The sequence below is a fragment of the Bos grunniens genome, chromosome 5, assembly GCF_055505025.1.
Source record: "Bos grunniens cultivar Pamir isolate PY7600 chromosome 5, Bosgru_T2T1.0, whole genome shotgun sequence".
NCBI lineage: Eukaryota > Metazoa > Chordata > Mammalia > Artiodactyla > Bovidae > Bos > Bos grunniens.
The window spans coordinates 39,275,269-39,297,458 of NC_141169.1; the positions used below are offsets into that span (position 1 = coordinate 39,275,269).

Below are 22,190 nucleotides of genomic sequence, written 5' to 3' on the forward strand. Positions count from 1 at the left end.
TAACACCGCATTTTGGCCTGACTCGAGGGCTTCTCCACCCACCTAGGAAAGCATCTTGGAAATCCCCTCTGCCAACATTAGGACTCCCGTCTTGTCTGGCAGCAGTGGGCCCTCAGCTGGCACCGTTTTCTCCTCCTCAGACTTGTCTCAGAGTTCCCAGTTTGAATTTGTATATTTTGATCTTCTCTGGAGGGTTAATTCCTCCCAATTGATTTATTATACTATGATCATAAAGTAACAGTTCAGTGGCTCAGTCCTGTCTGACTTTTTGGGATCCCATGGACTGCCAGAAGTAACATAAAAAAGCCCAAATCGCCACGTGTTTTGTCCATTTCCTGCATGTGCTTTTGGTAATTTGTATCTGCATCTGAGTGTTTGCTGGCTGACTGTGCCCCAGTGCTCACACCTCGTCTCCCTCCTCTGTCCTTGAAACAACTGCGAAGTCCCTACAGCACCTGCTTCCAGCCCTTTCCCTTCAAGCCTCCTTCCTTTATTTTTTCTCTTCACCAGCAAGCATTTATAAGAGTATCTTCTGGCTTTACTTCCTTAAAAAACAAAAGCCACCTTCACACCTCAACTGTGAGCAGCACCCGCTGCTGACCCGATGTCACCTCTGGTGTCGGAATTGTTCCGAGGCCTAATCTGCTTCCTTGTTACCTCTTCCTCTGTCTTCCTTTCAGTGCTGTCTCCATCTCTGGCTCTTGAGACCAGTGTCCCAGGGTTTGTTTCTCTCTGCCTCTGGACTCCTTAGGACTCTGCTCTTTCCCTGCTCCCTGGATGGTCACGGGATCAACCTGTTTAATTGGTCTCTTCAGTCCAGAGCTCTTTCCTGAGCTCCCGAGCCGTGTTTGCAGCTGCGCTGGGGTGATTTTTACCTGCCGATTCGTTCTGGCTCATCACGCCTCCCCTCGTCTGGGTTTTGTATCTTCACGCGCGGTGGACTTTGCGTGTGTCAGTCCACAGTGACTATTCCTGCTTGTCTCCTTTCTTGCCCGGGCTCTTGCCGGCCCCCTCCTTTCTCTGCCTGAACTCCCATGCCATCATTTCTCATCCAGCCACTGTGATCTCACTTCCTGCCCACCTCTTCTTCCTTCTCTGTATCCTGTCACGTACCGTACCTGCTGCATCTCCTGTGGTTGTGAATTGTTACCCATTTCAAGAAGTGCTGGCTTTGTAGACAGACACCAAGTGTTGCTCATTATTTAAGCCCCATTATTTAGCCAGGTGCTTGGCAACCAGTAAATGACTAGTAGTAATTTCCCCCAGCACTTCCAGACTTAAGGTTAGATGTTTGTGTAGTAAACCCTCTTAGCAACCTCAGTTGTTTTCTAGTTAAGCAGTTACCATGCTTTTTGTTTAAATCTTTAAAAAATCTGTTCTTCACAACAGGCTCTAAATTGTATGAGGTTCGGATCGTGGCTTTCTGGCTTATCCCGTGTCTAGCATGTGAAAGGAGTTCAAATATTACAAAGAATGGATAATCCCTTGTGTTCTAAAAATTATAAGCCTGCACCAGCATTGTGTTGTCACCATAACTTTAGCATTCATTATTGGGAATTATAATTTTGCCACCTAGTAGAGTAAAATGATATTTTTTATTGATTTATATTCATTGATTATTTCTTGATATATTTCTGTATGTGTTTATCTTTTAAAAGTTTTGTTTGCATTGTCTGTATTGATATTTACCTGTTTGGTTTTTAATGATTACTTTATGAACTCTAAGAAGAATATATTTGACATTGATTACAAATGTTTACCTAATCTGTTTAATTTAAAAATTTTAGCTATCTTTTCATTATATAATCTCTTAATTTTAATATTATTAAATGACTTGAGCTTTTAAAATAATCTTTCTCTTTGTGATGGGAATTGATTTTCAGTTCATAGTGTCTGTGTATTTACTACTTGAACTGTTATCTTGAATGGTTCCATACTAGTTTTAAGAGGTATATTTTTACAGACTATGTTAAATTGTATTTTAACAGTTAATACTTCATATTGAATTTTTAGATTTTTAATGCTTTACATAAAATCTTGCAGTTTTTTGCAAAGAATTGCATTTTGTCCCAAAAGTGATTTATGCGTGCTGCATGTTAAGTTGCTTCAGTTGTGTTTGACTCTTGTGACCCCGTGGACTGTAGCCTGTCAGGCTCTACTGTCCATGGGATTCTCTAGGCAAGAATACTGGAGTGGGTTGCCATGCCCTTTTCCAAAAGTGATTTATATACAACCTTTAAAGTAGTTTTACCTAGTATGATAATTCACTACAATTCTTTTTCTCTATAGTAAGAGGAAAAACTTTTTTTTTAAAAGGTTACACATTAAGGAAATTATCATTAGTGTTTCTGAGTAGAGTTTTCCAATTTTGTTCAACTGCAAATTTTAAAAATTAGTTCATAGTAGCTATTATTTTAGTTTGAGGAGAATGTTACCAGAAATGTAATTACTTACCTTGAGTTTATGTACTTCGTTATAATGCTAATTCCTAGTCTAAATCTTATTGTATGTTGTTTTCTTTTATAGAGAAAACACTAGTTTAATTATAGGCTAGAAGAACACACTGGAAGCTTTCAGTGTGGCCTGATTTTTTAAAAAGAGAGGGAAAGTTATTATTCCTTTATAACAGGAATGTTACTTAAAATAAGTCTGTTCTTAAGGCTTATTTACAGTATTTATATTAGAATTTTCATCTAAAACATTGTGTTAACTTTTTTCCCTAGATTCCTCCTCTCAACTTTCTACCTTGATAAGTTTTCACATCTACAGAGGCTATAAGAACAACAGAGTGGACACACTTACCCGTACTGGATATTCACCTGTTACTAACATTTTGCCATTTTGTGGCTGAATCATTTGAGCAACAGCCATTATGACACATGGGCTTCTCAGGTTGCTCAGCAGTAAAGAATCCACCAGCAATGTGGAAGAAGCGGGTTCGATCCCTGGGTCAGGAAGATCCCCTGGAGAAGGAACTGGCAACCCATTCCAGTCTTCTTGCTTAGAAGATCTCATGGACAGAGGAGCCTGGCAGGCTACAGTCCTTGGAGTCACAAAAATCAGGCACAACTGAGAGATTAAATCGCCACCACCATGACACATATTTTTGTATTTGCCTAAGAACATGTATTGCCTAAGAACACGGGTATTCTCCAATTTCACCATAACAAAATTGGCACTTCAGTTTATTTAACACTGACAATATGTGTATGTTAGTTGCTCAAACGTGTCCAACTGTTTGCGACCCCATGGACTGTAGCCTGCCAGGCTCCTCTGTCCATGAAATTCTCCAGGCAAGAATACTGGAGTGGGTGGCCATTTCCTGCTTCAAACACTGATAATATTATATTTGTATACTACATATACATTTATATATATTCATATCTCCTTATTTACCTATTAATGAATTTTATATCTTTTCTTTCCCATTCAGAACCCAGTCAAGGAAAATACATTACATTCAGTTATTTAAATCTATTTAGTCCCCCTTTTCTCTAGGACAGTTTGCAGACTTTTTTTTGAAGGAGGGGCAGGGCAGGGACATGATATTTTTGTTTTGTAGAATGTTCCTTTGTTTGAACTTGCCTGTCCGCTTGGGATCAGATTCAGGATCTTTGGCAGGAATTCTGCACAGGAGATCCGGTGCCCTTTGGGCGTGCTGTTGGGAGGCACCTGGTGGTAGATGGTTAACATAATTGGTTGTTTGATCAGGTGGTTATGGTGGTGGTATCACGTTTCTACACTGTTTCAGTATCATTATCCCCTTTGTAATGTGTGGGGATAAAACCTTGATACTGTGTGGTTTTAGCATCTATTAATTATTCCTGTTCAAATCATCTACTACAAGAGTGAATGCAAAATAGTGCTTTGTTTGGTTTTCCCATTCCTTCTACATTTTTTGGTTGGTATTCTTCTTTAAAGGAGAGTTCCTCCCCCTGCCCTCCTTACCCTTTACTAGTATCATTTTGGACCCATTGATTCAGTTTTTTTGATAGAATGTGTTACCCTTCATTACTGTCAAAATTGCTGTTTGTGTTCAGGTGATGCCAAATTTAGTCATGGGGACCCTCAGGTATTAACTTTGAATTATCTGAAGGATATCTTCTGATCCTATATCTGTAGAAGAAGAGAGTGGACTTTAAAATGTCCTTTTGGATAACATTTCTTTAAATCCACAGGGGTTTTTTCTTATTCACACTGTGATTAATATATAACATATAGCACATTTTTGTAGATCCTGACAATATTAACACCATTCAGTTGGGATCAAAATTCCTTGAATGGCTACTTTCCTATTAATTTCTTCGAAAGTTTCAGTCATCCCTTCCTCTAGTGTAGAAGCTTACTTTAGATTTCGTCCAGTTGCAGTGACTTCCCATCCCTGGGTCTAGGGACTGGGTGGTGGGCAGAGACATCTTCAAACCATGTTTTGTCTTCTCAGTTTAGATGTACTGTGTATAATGCTTTTACTGAAAAGAGACACAGAAAAGCAAATTTCATAGAAACTGGTGGGAGGAGTGCTAGCAGTATGATTAGAAGAAGCCTTGCTGCAGTGCCTGAGAGCCAGAGTCCCTGGGACTGACTCAGAGGGACTTTTTTTCCATGAAGAACATTTGACTTGTTTTTCTTGAGAAGGTTTATTCTGCTTCTTGTCTCTGTATGTAGAGAGTTCTCTGCAAAGTGGCACATGCCTGTTACTGCTTACTCTCTTAAGTCTCCAGGCTTTTTATCTTTGAAACAGGATCGAGTTATGGCCAGCTGGGTAATTCGAGCCCATTATAAGATTCTCAGATCTTGGTCATCATAAGGAACAGGATCTGGAGGCGTTTATCAGAAAGATGAGACAGTTTAGAGCTCTGTGAAATTGTTGTGTGTCTTGATTGCCCTGGCTTCTGCTTGTGTTACTTGACTTCCACTGCTTAGAGATGAACTGGGTTCACATGCCCTTGTTTAGATATAGAATGTGTGGATGGTCTCCCCTGATAGGGATCCAGTGTTAAACACTGACGGGCTCCACAGAAAAGAGGGGAATGGATAGAGGGTGCAGACAGGAAGGAGGTGCTGTTGCTTTCTAATTGCTATCAGTACAGAAGAACAGAGCTTTCAAAAGACCCGAGCTTGGGCTACACCTTATGTGTGAGAGAGGTGGCATAGCAGGTGGGTAGGGAAAGGCTGGCCTCTCTGTGACCCTGTAACAGAAGGAGCTTGGACGACTGGATAGCCACATGCAAAATTGTGCAGTTGTCCCCTCTTCAGACCACTCATAAAAATCAGTTCCTGGTAGATTGATGTAAATTTTAAAGGCAAGATATGTACCTGATATCTTAATCTTATTAATAATCTTAATAACTTGATGAGTGAAATATCAGCACCGTTTCTTGAATAGTAAATATTCTTCTTCCAAGAATACCACTTTATATGTGACTTCTCCATTTACCACCTTTAACAAAGTGGTGTAATAATGTTTAACTTTGTCAGGTATCTGGGGAAAGTTTCATTTTCTTAAAAGCAGTTTTTGTTGTTTTTTTGTAAAGAGCTTCACCTTTAGAATAATCAGCCCATTAAGGGTAAGTTATCAAGGTTATGAGTTTCAGTCTCCCAGTTGAGGGATCAGGGAAGGAAATCACCCCTTTTTTTCCTAGGAGGTGAGTATTCTGTGCTGAAGGCTGACAGTTACCAGTAATTGTGTATACAAGAGAAATGAACCTGTTTTCAGGCCTCAGGAACCCAGTAAGACCAGAAAAGCATCAGTTTCAACTGCTGTCTTAAGTGTCTCTAGGCCCTTAACAAACAAGCTTGTTAATAGGAATGGACAGATCCACAGTAAAAGCAGGAGCACGTTTTATCTATCTATCTATCTATCTCCAGGCTTAATTTTTTATCATGTTAATATAAATAATTGGTATAATTATTAAAAAGGATAAAAGTATAATTCCAAATGTTTAATGTTAAAACATTAAGATGTATGAATTTAATATTTGGGCCTACCTGGCTTAGTGGTAAAGAATCCACCTGCCCAAGGCAAGAGATGCAGAAGACATGAGCTCAGTCCCTGTGTTGGGAAGATCCCCTGGAGGAGGAAATGGTAACCTACTCCAGTATTCTTGCCTGGGAAATCCCATGGACAGAGGAGCCTGGCGGGCTGTAGTCCATGGGGTTGCAAAGAGTCAGACATGACTGAGCACACACACATGCCTGCATTTTTTTATATAGTCAGTTGTTTGTATTTAATTTTATTTAGCATATTTTCTCTTTTTTGATATCCTCATTAGTTGAGGGAATATCCATGAACAAGATTTTCTTCGGAAAACAGTTCTGGGTCCACTCTGCCACATGCAAACGTGAATACTCAAGATTCCAAAGTCCTGTGCTAATAAGCAATGTAACTGCAATAATTTTAGCCTGTAAAATTAAGAAAAATGATTGATCACCCACCTGTTCCTGCTACTTAGTAATATATATATACAACTATTAATGTTAAACAATATAATTTCTAATGCCCTTTACATTTTACAGAAGGGATCTCTAAACAAAAATTGAAGTCAACAAAGTGATTTAATTATATACATATATTTTTTCATATTCTTTCCATTATGGTTTATTGCAGGATATTGAATATAATCCCTTCTGCTATACAGTAGGACCTTATTGTTCAAACCTAAGTCTTTGAACACAGTCAGAATACCATGTTGTTAACATGTTACCCTGTACTAAAACTGTTGGAATATGTGGTTATCTTTTCTATCAGATATGGCGTGAAAATGCAGCCCGTTGAGAGAGTGCACCTAGCCGTGGTTGCCTGCGGGGAAAGACTGGAAGAAACTGTAACCATGTTGAAGTCAGCGCTCATTTTTAGCATCAAACCTCTTCAGTTCCATATTTTTGCTGAAGATCAACTGCATGATAGTTTTAAAGGCATAGTAAGTATTTGAGACTTAGTCAGGTCTGTAGAGTTGAATATTTAACATATACTATAGTAAAATGTTGTTGAACAAAAATATTTATCCTGCAGCTCTGCCCTCTTAGAGTGGGGACTGCTCCCTGCTGCCACTTGCGTCTGTGCATCCAGACCTGGGGTGTAAGAAGGAGGCTTGTCTCTGTGAAGGTGTTAGGCTGCTTAGTCCTACTTAGTCCTTTGCCAAGCATGGAGGTTTTGTTTTACTAACTGTAGTTCCAGGATGTTTTGACTGAGAAGTCCTGTGTCTTAATTGTGTTCCCATCCGTGCCTTGAGAGTGGCTCAGTCAGAGTGTGCACAAGGTTTTGATTCTGTTTTGAGTGGAGGGAACTTTTAATTGATAATATGGAAGGAAGTGACTTCTTGTTCTGATAGTAAGGTTTTCTATTTTGGTTTTGCATTAGTTGCAATCAGTTTGGCTGTAACGGCAGAAAACCCAAAATGTCTTAAAAAGATAGAAGTTTATTTCTCTCTTATATAAAAGCAGGTAGTCTGTGTTACGTGGCAGCCCCATGTTTTCAGGGATTCTGCTCTTTTTTCTCTCATGTGGCTGAGCCATCTTTAACATAAGACTTCTACCTCATGATCCAGGATGGCTGCTCAAGCTCCAGTCATCACACTCATATCCTAGCCAACATGAGGGAAAAAGGAGTGAAGAACAGTGTTCTCCTCCTTTCTAAGGAGACTTTCTAGAAGTCGCACAGGATGTTCCTGCCAGTATATCATTGGTCTGATCTTAGTCATGTGACCATATCTAGCTACTTGTGAAGATTGAAAATATACTCTTTTAATCAGGACCACTGCATTATCTTAGCAAAAAAAATTACTATGCAGGAAGAAGAGAACAGATAAACATAGAAGGGAGAACATACACAAAAAAGAAAATTCCCCAGAAATCTCATGACCTTGTGTTCTGAAATGGTGGTAAAAGTGACGGTGGTTATGCCTTAACCATCTCTGTCTGTCTCTCTGTGTCCATTCAGTTAAGCTTTCAAACTGATTTGGATTTTTATGCTTGACCTATGTAGGTAAAGCTTGTTTGATATTTTCTCAGGTAATTTAGTTCATTTTTCATATTAGTTGAAAAATACTACTTGTGACCTCAAGTCTTTTAGTTTCCTGCTAAAATCTTTGATTCTAAGAGGTATAAAGCTTTACTTACTGTTTTACAAGGAATGGAATTGGAACATTCTCTTAAGACCGTACACAAAAACTCAAAATGGATTGAAAACCTAAATGTAACACCTGAGACCATAAAACTCATGGAAGAAGATATAGGAAGAACACTGTTTGACATAAATCATAGCAGTGTTTTTTGGATCTGTCTCCTAAAGCAAAAATAAACACATAGGACCTCATTAAGCTTAAAAGCTTTTACACAGTGAAGGAAACCATTGACCAGCCAAAAAGACACAGCTTACTTAATGGGAGAAATACTTGCAGATGATATGACCAGTATGCCTAGCATGCAGGATTTACTCAAAATCCTGCATGCTAGGCTTCAGCATTACATGAACTGGGAAATTCCAGATGTCCAAGCTGGGTTTAGAAAAGGCTGAGGAACCAGAGATCAAATTGCCAGCATTTGCTGGATCATAGAGAAATCAAGCGAATTCCAGAAAAGCATCTACCTCTGTTTCATTGACTATGCTAAAGCATTTGACTGTGTGGATCATAAAAAACTGTGGAAGGCTCTTAAATTAAGAGATGGGAATACCAGACCACCTTACCTTTATGTTGAGAAACCTGTGTGCCAGTCAAGAAGCAACAGTTAGAAACCTGTGTGCAACAGCTGACTGGTACAGGATTGAGAAAGGAGTATGACAAGGCTGTATATTGTCACCCGTTTATTTATCTTACAGAGCACATCATGAGAAATGTTGGGTTGGGTGGGTTACAAGCTGGAATCAAGATAGCTGGGAGAAACATCATCAGCCTCAGATATGCAGATGATACCACTCTAATGGCAGCAAAGAGGAACTAAAGAACCTCTTGATGAAGGTGAAGGAGGAGAGTGAAAAAGCTGACTTAAAACTCACTATTGAGAAATGAAGATCATGGAATCTGGTCCTGTCACTTCATGGCAAATAGAGGGGGAAAAGGTGGAAGCAGTGACAGATTTCCTCTTCTTGGGCTCTAAAATCACTGCAGATGGTTACTGTAGCCTTAAAATTAGAAGACGATTGCTTCTTGGCAAGAAACCTATAACAAATCTAGACAGTGTGTTATAAAGCAAAGACATCACTTTGCCGACAAAGGTCTGTATAGTCAAGGCTATGGTCTTTCCAGTAATTATGTACAGTTGTGGGAGCTGGACCATGAAGAAGGTAGAGCACTGAAGAATTGATGCTTTTGAACTGTGGTGTTGGAGAAGACTCCTGAGAGTCCCTTGGATAGGAACGAGATCAAACCAGTCAATCTTAAAGGAAATCAACCCCGAACACTCATTGGACTGATGCTGAAGTTCCAACACTTTGGCCACTTGTTGTGAATAGCTGACTCATTGGAAAACACTGATGCTGGGAAAGATTAAAGGCAGAAGGAGAAGAGGGTGACAGAGGATGAGATGCCTGGATGGCATCACTGATACAAGGGACATTAACTTGGGCAAACTCTGGAAGATGGTGATGGACAAGGAAGCCTGGTGTGCTGCAATCTATGGGTCACAAAGAGTTGGACACGATTTGGCGACTGAACAACAACATGACCAGTAAGGGGTTAATGTCCAAAATATATAAACAACTCATACGACTTACCATCAAAAAACAGCCTGATTAAAAAAATGGGCAGAAGAACTGAGTAGACGTTTCTCCAGAGAGGACATGCAGATGACCAACAGTCATAGGAAGAGATGGTCAATATTGCATGTTAGTCATCAGGGAAACGCAGATCAAAACCACGGTGGATCTTGCCTCATACCTGTCATAATGGCTATCATCACGAAGATCCGAACAGCAAATGTTAGGATGTGGAAAAAGGGAATCCTGTGTGCTCTTGGTGAGAATGTAAAGTGGTGCAGACTGTGGAAAACCGTATGGAGGTTTCTCAAAGAATTGAAAATAGAACTACCATATGACTTAGCAGTTCCACTCCTGGGTTTATATTTGGGGAAAAAACCTAAAAACACTCATTAGAAAAGATGCATGCACCCCAATGTTCATAGCAGCATTACTTACAGTTGCTAAGATATGGAAGCAACCTGTGTCCATCAACAGATGAATGGATAAAGAAGAGGTTGTGTGTACACACACACACACACACACACACACACACACACACACACACACACACACACACACACACACACACACACACACACACACACACACACACACAGTGAAATGCTAACAAGCCATAAAGAAGAATGAAAATGTTGCCATTTGCATCAACATGGATGGACTTGGAGGATACTGTGCTAAGTGAAATAAGAGAAAAAAAGTACTGTTTAATATTACTTATAGGTGGAATCTAAAAATTACAGTGAGCAAGTGAATATAACTAAAAAGAAACAGACTCACAGTTATAGAGAACAAACTAGTGGTTACCAGTGGGGAGAGGGAAAGGAGGAGGGATAATACAAGGGTAGGAGATTAAGAAATGCAGACTATTATGTATAAAATAAGCTACAGGATATATTGTACAACATAGGAACTGTAGCTGGTATTTTATAATAACTATAAATGGTGTATAACCTTTAAAAAGTGTGTATCACTGTATTGTATACCTGTAACTTACAGAATATTGTACATCAGCTGTAGTTCAATAAAATAACCAAAATAAAAGCCTTACTTAACCATTTTAAAATATTTATAGTTTCTGTATCTGTGATATGTGCTTTTCTGATCCTAAGGTCATTATCTGGGTTGTTTTCTGAAATATTAACAGAAGAATTAATCTTGTCCTAACAGTTCAAAGACCAGCAACAGATTGCTACCAACTGTGGAAGCCTTTGAAAATATAATATAAAAGTAAAATAAATTTATTGCTTCATCTTATATGCAGCTCTCTGTTGTCTTCAAATCTGGATGAGTTATTGCTTGTGTAGTATTATTATATTTTTAAACTTAGTTTTTCATTAACTATCATAGTTAACTCTGAGAATGTTTGGGTTTTCTTTTGATGAAAGAGAATCAAATATTTTCTGGAATGTGCTTTTACTGCAAAAAAGATGACTAGATACTGGAGCTTTAAAAATGATTAAGATTTCATTTTGATGTTGGTATTTAAAGGGTCTTTAATAAGTGATTAATAAGTCACGCAAGGGTAATAAAATGCTAGTGTTTGAAACTAGTTGATGGAGACATCAAAGCTGTGTTGGATATAAAGCTATTCCCTTAAACTATGTTGGAAGGCATATGTTCCTTCCAAACATATGTTGGAAGAAAAGAAGAAGGAGGATGTTTCTAAAAATTACTTGAACACAGACATAATTCAAAAAGAGACCTTCAGTCTGTATTTTTTTCTTCTCCCAGAGATTGTGAATGCTCTGTAGAAAATTTACATCAACAATACTGTTGAAGCAGCAATGATAGGTAACGCTTTCTGAATTTGAAACAATTCAGAGTCTCCAGATGCATTCAGGAAACTAAAATGTATTCATTATAGATTTTCAGATGAGAAAATCAGATTTTGCTTTTTTTTGTAATGATTTTTAAAAAATTGGCACTGGAAGAATTTCCCTGGCAGACCAGTGGTAAGGACTTGGAGCTTTTCTGGCCAAGGGCCTGGGTTCAGTCCCTGATTGGAGAGATGTGAGATCCTGTGGGCCGCACAGTGCGGCCAGAAACAAAAACTCTGCGTTAGATATATATTTACTGAAATATTTAATCATGAGGAATATCTATGAATATAGAAAATGCATAGATAAATATTTTCTTTCTTTTTTAAAAAATATATTTTGGCCATGCGTCACAGCATGTGGGATCTTAGTTTCCCAGCCAGGGATGAACCTGAGCCCCCCTGCGGTGGAAACATGGAGTCTTAACCACTGGACCACCAGAGAAGTCCTGATAATATTTTCTCATCAGTTCTTTCCGTTGATCTGACTCGGATTGTAAACATTTTCTATTATGTCATACATACGATGGTAATAAAATTAGTGCTTAATTTTTCTGACTTCAACTTGTTTAAGGATTGAGAAGATTTGTACATCAGGTCAAGTTTGATGGAGGTGAACAGTTTGTATAGTTCTTTCAACTTCCTGGTTTTTTGACTGATACTCTTATCCTTTTAATTGTCCCTTAGATCTTTATGGTGAATTCTTTCTAGCTATTAGAATGATTTTAAGATTTTGAATGAAAACGGTGGGAAAGAAAAATCTTCTTTCTCTTAACTGTGTATGACATACGATGTATAACATCTTAATTTTTAGCTTTTGAAAAATAATCTTGGTTTATAATTTTGCAGAAGTTTGAATTGAGTTCTTTTATTTTTTTTTATTGTAGCTTGACAGCTGGTCATTTCTGCAAACATTTAATTATTCATTATACCCGATAACTTTTCCAAGTGAGAATGCAGCAGAGTGGAAAAAACTGTTTAAACCGTGTGCTTCCCAGAGATTGTTCTTGCCAGTAAGTTTTTCTCCAGTGTTTTTTGTTTGCATCTTGCTTTTACACACGAGTTAATGAAGAGTTTCATGTAAATCAGTTAAATGAACACACACAAATTATTTTCCCTTTGAATATTAGAAGAAAGAAAAAACTTCCCATAGAACAAATAAAAGCTATGGTAAAATATGCTGTTAAAAATGAAAAGTGTAAGTAATTTCTGTTGCAATACTATTTCTTACATTTTAATTTATTCAATTGCTATAAACTGTTTCTTCTCTGAGGAGGAGTTGCCTGTCTGCCTGCTAAGTCACTTCAGTTGTGTCCGATTCTTGCGACCCCATGGACTATGGCCCACCAGGCTCCTCTGGCCAGGGGATTCTCTACGCAGGAATAGTGGAGTGGGTTGCCATGCCCTTCTCCAGGGAATCTTCCCGACCCAGGGACTGTACCCACGTCTCTTATGCTTCCTGCATTGGCAGGCAGGTTCTTTACTGCTAGCGCCATGTGGGAAGCCCTGAGAAGGAGTTAGAGGTTATCAGATCTTAATGCAGCCAAGTCTTTGCCAGTAGGAATGCAGTGGCAGGATCACCTGCCAGTTGCAGGCTGCATTTGTAATTTGGGAAATGAAGCAGTTTATTAAATAACTATTTCTGTTTTAACAGCAAGTCAGTTCACCTTTTCTAGCTGGTGCTTTTAACACAGAAACAGAATTTGAGGCACGTGAACTAAAAGGGAAATGGGAACCATTTATTCAGTGGGGCTCTTTGGTGGTAGTCTCTGGTGATAAACCCTGATTATTATTTTTTTAATCTAAAAATATTCAGGGACTTCCCTGGTGGTCCAGTGATTAAGACTCTGCCCCCAGTGTAGAGGGCCCAGGTTTGAGCCCTAGTTAGGGAACTAGATCCCACTGCCACAGCTAGCGATAGAGGATCCCATGTGTCGCTATTAAGACCCAGTACACTCAAACAAGTAATAAATAAATATTTTTAAAAATATTCAGAAGCAAGATTACCTCTTCCATTTTAATTCACCCACATTTAAAAAATTCTCAGTAGTTGTTAAAACCACTATAATGTTTAAAATAATTACGGTAGTAGAAATATTGAAAGTGCATGAGTTCTGTATAGGAATTATCGGGAAGAAGCTTGTTTGTTATTAAGTGGAATAAGGCAGTTCTTAGCATATTGAGAATAGAGTTTGTCAAATCTAGAATGTCAGTTAAGATTTAAAATCATGTTACATTTTGATAGCTGAATCTGCCTAACCAGTAGGTTTATTGCTGGGCATAAAAAGTCTTGATCCTAGGCTATCTTCCTTGTTGTCTGCCTCCCTTGTAAGAAGCACACAAATAAGGGATTAAGAGGGGAAAAGCCTAAGAAGTTTTAGATAACTTCATGCAGGCTTTAAATTTTAAAAATTAAAAAAAATATTTAGGTTGAATCATTGCAGTGTTACATCATTTAATTAGTAGTTTGAGTGCCTTTGTTCTGCCACGTATCCGTACTGAAGTGCTGTGCATATAGGAATGAATATGTACCCAGATTTCTTGTTTTCATAGAGTTTATTGTCTGATATGGGAGATGAACATTTAAACAAGCACTTTATGACATTAAATAAACAAGAATACACCACTGGAAAGCAATGAGTGGTGAAAGAAGCATGAGGTTACAACCACTGCTCTTCTGTTTTATTCAGCATTGTAAAGTTTACTTGTTGATGTTTTGATAGGAAGTTTGCCAGATCATTTAATGATGTGATGTAGTTAAAAATTTGAAATGCTGAAATTAAATACTTGAAACCTGTCAAATTGTTCTTGTACTTCATTCACTCTTAGTTCTGCATCTTTTTAACCAGTTCTAAGTAAGTTGATTCTTCATTTTTCTTAAATGAAGAATTTTCCTAAAGTATTTACTGAAGTAGTTAAGTAAAAACCTTAACTTTCTCCTCTTTTAAAATGGAGGGATTAAGGGACTTCCCTGGTCCAGTGGTTAAGAATCTACCTTACAGTGCAGGGATGTGGTTTCGATCCCTGAACAGGCAACCAACATCCCACGTGCCACAGGGCAGCTAAGCCTGCACACTGCAGGAAAGACCCCATGTTCCACGACTAAGACCTGACACAGCCAAGTCAATTAATAAACATTAAAAAACTTTTTTAAAAAATGGAGGGATTAAAAGATCCAATGTAAGCTCTGGCAAATCTTCCTTCCTCCAGAAGGAACCATAGAAAAATACTGATGTGATTGTCATTTCACCTTATGTGTGAAGGTGGACTTCCTTGGTGGCTTCCAGGTGGACTTCCCTGGTGGCTCAGTGGTAAAGCGTCCACCTGCAATGCAGGAAACGTGGGTTCCATCCCTGGGTTGAGAAGATCCCCTGAGGAGGAAGTGATTACCCACTCCAGTATTCTTGGCTGGGAAATCCTATGGACAGAGGAGCCTAGTGGGCTACAGTCCAGAGTCACAAAGAGTGGGACATGACTAAGTGACAGAACACACACACACACACACATACAACGTGACCGCCGATGGCAGTGGCTCCCGACAGTGACCTTGGAGCTTCCTGTAGCGTCTTCCTAGATTGCTAACAATACAGTAGTCTGTAAACACATTTGTCTCATGGTACAGAAGCAAAACAATTGCGTTCGCTTTTCTGTCCTCCAAAAAAGAAGAGAGGGACAGACAGACAGACACATACATACATATCCTTTTAATTATAGTCCTTGAACAAGTGAACCTTCTCTATTCAGGCTCTGTGGTTAACTGTCAGGTTTTTTTCCCTCAGCCTGCTATTAAATCTGGGGGCATGGAGTGATTTCAGCTTCGCAACTGGTCATTAAGGTGATGGCTTAACCCTAGCTTCAGAAGGAGGCAGCAGCTTTGAAAGGGAGCAGAATGAGGATCAAGCTCTTATCCTCATTATATTCTTAACCAAAAAGCTTTAATTTAGGTTAACCTAATCATTGAGTCTTACTAGTACACTGGGATAGACAAATTTAAATTTGCAGGGGTCAGATTCTAAAGTCTTTGGGTGAGGCAGAAATAAAAACTTACCCTTGAAAATTCCTGTAAAAGATACATGTTGGAGGTTTAACCCCCGGAGTGGGGAAGATCCTATGGAGTAGGAAAGGGCAACCTACTCCAACATTCTTGCCTGAAACATTCCATGGACAGAGGAACTTGGCAGGCTGCAGGCCACGGGGCTGCAAAGAGTTAGACACAGCTGAATACAGCCAGAGCAGAAAGGAGGTTTGACATGTCTTGGAGAAGTGACATAGCCAGTCTTCCAAGACAAGTCTTGTTTTAGCCCTTGCTATTTAAATGCAGGATCTTTGATTTGTTAGGAGATGGTCAGCTCATCTTTAAGAGCATGGACTCAAGCTTGGTGGTCTGGATTTCAATTTTGGCTCTACTGATTGCTGGCTGAGGGCATTATGAAGTAAAGGTACCAGTTATTAGTGTTACGGTAGAGGGGACAAGTTCAGATCTTCATTTGTATTGGCTAATTTCTGTATTTATCTCAGGAAATTAAGATTTGCTATGTCAGTTCACCAAAGGTAATGTTGTTTTCCATTATGGAAAACATTTCCTCCCTAGTCGTTGAGGATATTGCTTTTACTTTTTTAGTCTAGTTTTTAGTATTGAGTTTTTATTCTGATGTGTTTTCATAGCTTTTCTTCTTTAAAAGTTAATAAAAAGATTAGCAGAATATCTATATATGCTATTGTAAAAATGGCAGACTTGGGAAAAATTAATTAAAAAAATTAATGTCAAGTAGTTTATCTCTTAAGTAGTTTTTAAAAAAATAATGAAAGCCTCTTGGTGTTTTATAATGAAATAGAGTTACTGATTCAAATATCTCTCCCCGTAGTTAATCCTGAAAGAAGTTGACTCACTATTGTATGTTGACACTGATATCCTTTTTTTACGGCCCATTGACGATATTTGGGCTTTGCTAAAGAAGTTTAATTCCACACAAATTGCTGCAATGGCACCAGAACATGAAGAGCCTCGAATAGGCTGGTATAATCGCTTTGCCAGACATCCATACTATGGGAAAACTGGAGTGAACTCGGGAGTTATGCTGATGAACATGACCAGAATGAGAAGGAAGTATTTCAAGGTAAGTGACTGATTCAGGTTAGCATTCTGCTCTTTTCCCTCCAGATTGTTTGGTTTCCAATTTAGTTTTGTTTTATTAAAAGCTAGATTGACCTATTCAGAATTTTTCTACTTACCTAGAATAATTGAAGCAAGTGTGTTCTTAGTATTCTGTTTATTAGAGCATTACAGTAGGTCAAAGCAGATGGCATTACAGTCAAGTATCAAGCAGCAAGTGTGAACATTCCTAGATAGGTATTCCAGACAAGAGTTGTCATTTTGTAGTTGTGCAGCCTCATAATACTTGACTCTAAAGTGTGATATGTCCTGGAGGAGCACAGATTGTAGTTAAGAGCTTAAGACTGTCATGTTAGCTTGGTTCAAACACTGAGATCTTGGGTAAGTTTTGAACATCTCCAGGCTTTGATTTCCTCATCTGTGAAATGGTATGATAGATAACAGTATGTATGTCATGGGGTTTTTGTGAGGAATAAATTAGTTAGAACGAGGCTTAACACATAGGAAATGTTGGCTATTTTGGTGCTATTGGAAGTTATAGTGACTTTTTAAAAAATTCCTACCATGTTTCTTGTCTCAAATTTTGGGAAAGTCCGGCTATTTCAATTCTCTGTGCGTTCTGAACGCATTGTACTGTTTATCAGTCTCATGCTGATGAGTCCTTAAGTCATTGTAGTCTGGGGCCATTGGAGTCAAGTGGTTTGGCCTTATGTTTAGCTTTGTCGCCTGTTCACCACAACTACTGGCCAGCTAGTTAATTTTCAAATGTCAGTTCCCTCAGCTGAAAAATAGAGATAATAAATGACTTAAGTAGGTTGTCTTTTTAAAAGAGACCCACTCAAAGTGCTTAGTATAGGGCATGACACATAGTAAGCACTTCAGTGTTAGCTAAAAGCAGTGATTTCTGAAACACTCATACTCACTGTTTAACCCTTTACATCTGGTTAATACTGAATTAAGCATTAAGGGATATTATCTTTTATAACATGAATATCTATACATACATATTTGCACATGTATATATTTAGGATTTTTCCGTTGGCTGTGGTGGACCAGAGTTTACACTGTTATTTTTATTCCTGTCTTTGTGTCTAATTTAAATCTATCGTCCCTTCGTATCCTTCCTGTACTTCACTGTACTGCTTGTGGCCGTCACCACCCACATCTGGACATTTCAATCCTAAGGCAGTTTAACATCCATCACTCTTGTCTTCTGTATATCTAGCCTACATAGGGCTTGTTTGTTTAGCTTTCCCATCTTCTTTACCTTTCTGAAATCTTGATGTCTTTTCAGTTTGTCTTCCACAAATGAATGCTTTAATGAAGCCAGTGTAACCTGTGTTCTCGCTTATCAGTCAACCTCAGTTACCCAATTTGATAATATATTTTGAGTTTTAAAAATGTATCTACCATAACATTTTACTAAATAAAGCAGGTGTCATACCATGAGTTTTCTTCCTTTTCTGATGGTTAGACTATGCACGGTAATACTATACCAGAAGATGGTGCTGTAAGATTGTGTGCTAAGGAATAATGTAAGTCCTTAGGAACTCTTCATTTGAAATTCTTAGAATTATGAGAAGTGTTATGTTGCAAAGAACCTTAGAGATAATTTAGTGTAACACCATTATTTGATTTTTAAGAACATTTCAAATTACAGCTATGTAGTTCAAATCTATAATTATTTATTTGCCTTTTACTTATTTGAATGTCATTCTTAAGTATATGTAATGGTTTCTCCCTTTTCCTTTTTGTGTGTGGTATGTGATAATCCAGCTAGCGATGTAGATACGGGAGTTGAAATAATTTCTAAGCTTTCAAACATTTGTTTCTGTCTGTGTACTACTAACTTAATGAAGAACGTATGAGGTGTATGATTGTATATTAATTTAGTAGGTGCAATTTACTTCATACGTACTATCCCTTTGTTTCAGACAACTCTGTTCTTGCCCAGCGGGAACAAAGATTTGCTCTGTTTTTAAAATATTTTATTTACGATTGCTGATATGTTTCGACAAAATTTATTGATTTTTTTTGTTCCATTTTATATCTCTTTATTTTTCCTGATTTCCAAAAATATCTTTAGCAGACATGGCTTTGTTTTTTTCCCTACTGACTCATAATTTCTGGCACAAATGTTAAATTTTAGAGCTCTAGTGATATAACTGAATTACTTGTAATAACTTTTCAAACTGTTTCATACACGTCCACAAATGTTATCCCATAGTTATCGCATGAAAGGCTGTAAGACAACCCATAGGACAATGACCATGTTTTAAATTCTTAATATGCTTTGTTGTCACCCAGCCCCTACCATTCATAATTATTCAGTCCCAGCCTTATGTAATATAATTATATATTTTAAAATTTTAAATAGTAAAAATTTAGCTTTTTGTTTTATGTCTCATAATGCTGACAGACACTGATATAACCCTGGCTAAGATACCGCTTTGTATTTTGTGTTATGATTGTTTCTGCAGTGTTGAATCCCTAGTAGATTTCTTGACCTTTTCCTATTTATTAGATAAAAACCAAAGACTATACATAAGGCATCTTGAGAATTCTTTTCTTGTATGTTTGCTGTACCTTGTTTGTGTCCTGCCATTTATTATTTTGTAGAGTTTAATTTTTGCCTGTTTTCTCCATGTACTGAAGGAAGGGTATGTCTTTTTACAGCTTTGCTTTCAGAATATTTAGCATGGAGTCTGGCATAAAGTAGCAACTCAATGGATAATTACTGGCAGAAGACAGAAGTTTTAGAAACCAGGCTGTTACTGAACTATTTTTTTTTTTTCCATTGATGAATTATTGAAAAGTATTAAAAAATAGAATACTTACTGTGAGGTAGTTGTGATGATTGTTTTTACATATTTGAAATATGTGTATGATGGAAGGCTTTTATTGTGTTACATATATAGCCTAACTTTTCAGAAAACAGTAGAGTAACCAATCTTTGAGAATTCATGAGTTCTCAGTTTCTAGTGTTGTCGGAGCATGATATGAATAGTCATCTGTCAGTTTTATTTTTACATATAACATAGACTTATGGTAATAATGAGTTTGTTTTCAAAAGCTTACATAATTCTAAAAATGAAACTAATTTATCTTAATATGATACATGTGCATTTTTGGTAGAGTTCCTGAAATGAATATTAGAGCTGCATCTTTTTTAAAAAGTTACAAAATCATGCTTGTAAAAATTCAGGCAATTCATTGAGTTAAAAAGACACTTTTCTGCTTTACATACCACTATCCCCAGAAAGGCAATGCCAAAGAATGCTCAAACTACTGCACAATTGCACTCATCTCACACGCTAGTAAAGTAATGCTCAAAGTTCTTCAAGCCAGGCTTCAGCAATACGTGAACCGTGAACTTCCAGATGTTCAAGCTGGTTTTAGAAAAGGCAGAGGAACCAGAGATCAAATTGCCAACATCCGCTGGATCATGGAAAAAGCAAGAGAGTTCCAGAAAAACATCTATTTCTGCTTTACTGACTATGCCAAAGCCTTTGACTGTGTGCATCACAATAAACTGTGGAAAATTCTGAAAGAGATGGGAATACCAGAACACCTGACCTGCCTCTTGAGAAATTTGTATGCAGGTCAGGAAGCAACAATTAGAACTGGACATGGAACAACGGACTGGTTCCAAATAGGAAAAGGAGTACATTAAGGCTGTATATTGTCACCCTGCTTATTTAACTTCTATGCAGAGTACATCATGAGAAACGCTGGACTGGAAGAAACACAAGCTGGAATCAAGATTGCCAGGAGAAATATCAATAACCTCAGATATGCAGATGACACCACCCTTATGGCAGAAAGTGAAGAGGAACTAAAAAGCCTCTTGATGAAAGTGAAAGAGGAGAGTGAAAAAGTTGGCTTAAAGCTCAACATTCAGAAAACAAAGATCATGGCATCCGGTCCCATCACTTCATGGGAAATAGATGGGGAAACAGTGGAAACAGTGTCAGACTTTATTTTTCTGGGCTCCAAAATCACTACAGATGGTGATTGCAGCCATGAAATTAAAAGACGCTTACTCCTTGGAAGGAAAGTTATGACCAACCTAGATAGCGTATTCAAAAGCAGAGACATTACTTTGCCAACAAAGGTCCGTCTAGTCAAGGCTATGGTTTTTCCTGTGGTCATGTATGGGTGTGAGAGTTGGACTGAGAAGAAGGCTGAGTGCCGAAGAATTGATGCTTTTGAACTGTGGTGTTGGACTCTTGAGAGTCCCTTGGACTGCAAGGAGATCCAACCAGTCCATTCTGAAGGAGATCAGCCCTGGGTGTTCTTTGGAAGGAATGATGCTAAGGCTGAAACTCCAGTACTTTGGCCACCTCATGTGAAGAGTTGACTCATTGGAAAAGACTGTGATGCTGGGAGGGATTAGGGGCAGGAGGAGAAGGGGACGACAGAGGATGAGATGGCTGGATGGCATCACTGACTCGATGGACGTGAGTCTGAGTGAACTCCGGGAGTTGGTGTTGGACACGGAGGCCTGGCGTGCTGCGATTCATGGGGTTGCAAAGAGTCGGACACGACTGAGTGACTGATCTGATCTGATCTGATCCCCAGTTTCATTCTTTGCCCAAATGACATTATGTACTTTGCTCTGTATTCTTCAGACACTTTTAAAAAGGCATTTTGAAGCAGATATACATGGACATTAGCATTTAAATGTGCAGTCCTTTTATACAGCTTCAGTTTGCTTTTTTCACTTAGCAAATATATAGTTGATTTTTATGTCAGTACATATAGCCCATCACATTTAATGTGTGTCATATTATGGAGAAAGAATGATTTGATTCTGTGTACTAGTATTAATATGTAGTTATATGGTTACTTCTGCTTTATTGACTATGCCAAAGCCTTTGACTGTGTGGATCACAATAAACGGTGGAAAATTCAGAAAGACATGGGAACACCAGACCACCTGACTGCCTCTTGAGAAGTCTGTATGCAGGTCAGGAAGCAACAATTAGAACTGGACGTAGAACAACAGACTGGTTCCAAATAGGAAAAGGAGTATGTCAAGGCTGTGTATTGTCACCCTGCTTATTTAACTTATATTCAGCATACATCATGAGAAACGCTGGGCTGGAAGAAGCACAAGCTGGAATCAAGATTGCCGGGAGAAATATCAATAACCTCAGATATGCAGATGACACCACCCTTATGGCAGAAAGTGAAGAGGAACTAAAGAACCTCTTAATGAAAGTGAAAGAGGAGAGTTGGCTTAAAGCTCAACATTCAGAAAACTAAGATCATGGCATCTGGTCCCATGACTTCATGTCAAATAGATGGGGAAACAGTGGGAACTGTGGCTGACTTTGTTTTGGAGAGCTCCAAAATCACTGGAGCTGGTGACTGTAGCCATGAAATTAAAAGACGCTTACTCCTTGGAAGGAAAGTTATAACTGACCTACACAGCATATTAAAAAGTAGAGACATTACTTTGCCAACAAACGTCTGTCTAGTCAAGGCTATGGTTTTTCCAGTAGTCATGTATGGATGTGAGAGCTGGACTATAAAGAAAGCTGAGTGCCGAAGAATTGATG

General features: G+C 38.3%; 1 protein-coding gene across 2 annotated transcripts in view; it reads left to right on the top strand.

Annotated features, from left to right (window-relative positions):
• Nucleotides 1-22,190, top strand: part of GXYLT1 (glucoside xylosyltransferase 1) — a 51,850-nt gene that overhangs the window by 11,332 nt on the left and 18,328 nt on the right. For both annotated transcript variants that reach the window (XM_086399915.1, XM_086399914.1), the window contains 3 exons: nucleotides 6,749-6,920; nucleotides 12,401-12,526; nucleotides 16,379-16,630. In XM_086399915.1, the coding sequence (XP_086256041.1) occupies nucleotides 6,749-6,920; nucleotides 12,401-12,526; nucleotides 16,379-16,630 (550 nt within the window). The remainder of the gene's footprint in view (nucleotides 1-6,748; nucleotides 6,921-12,400; nucleotides 12,527-16,378; nucleotides 16,631-22,190) is intronic.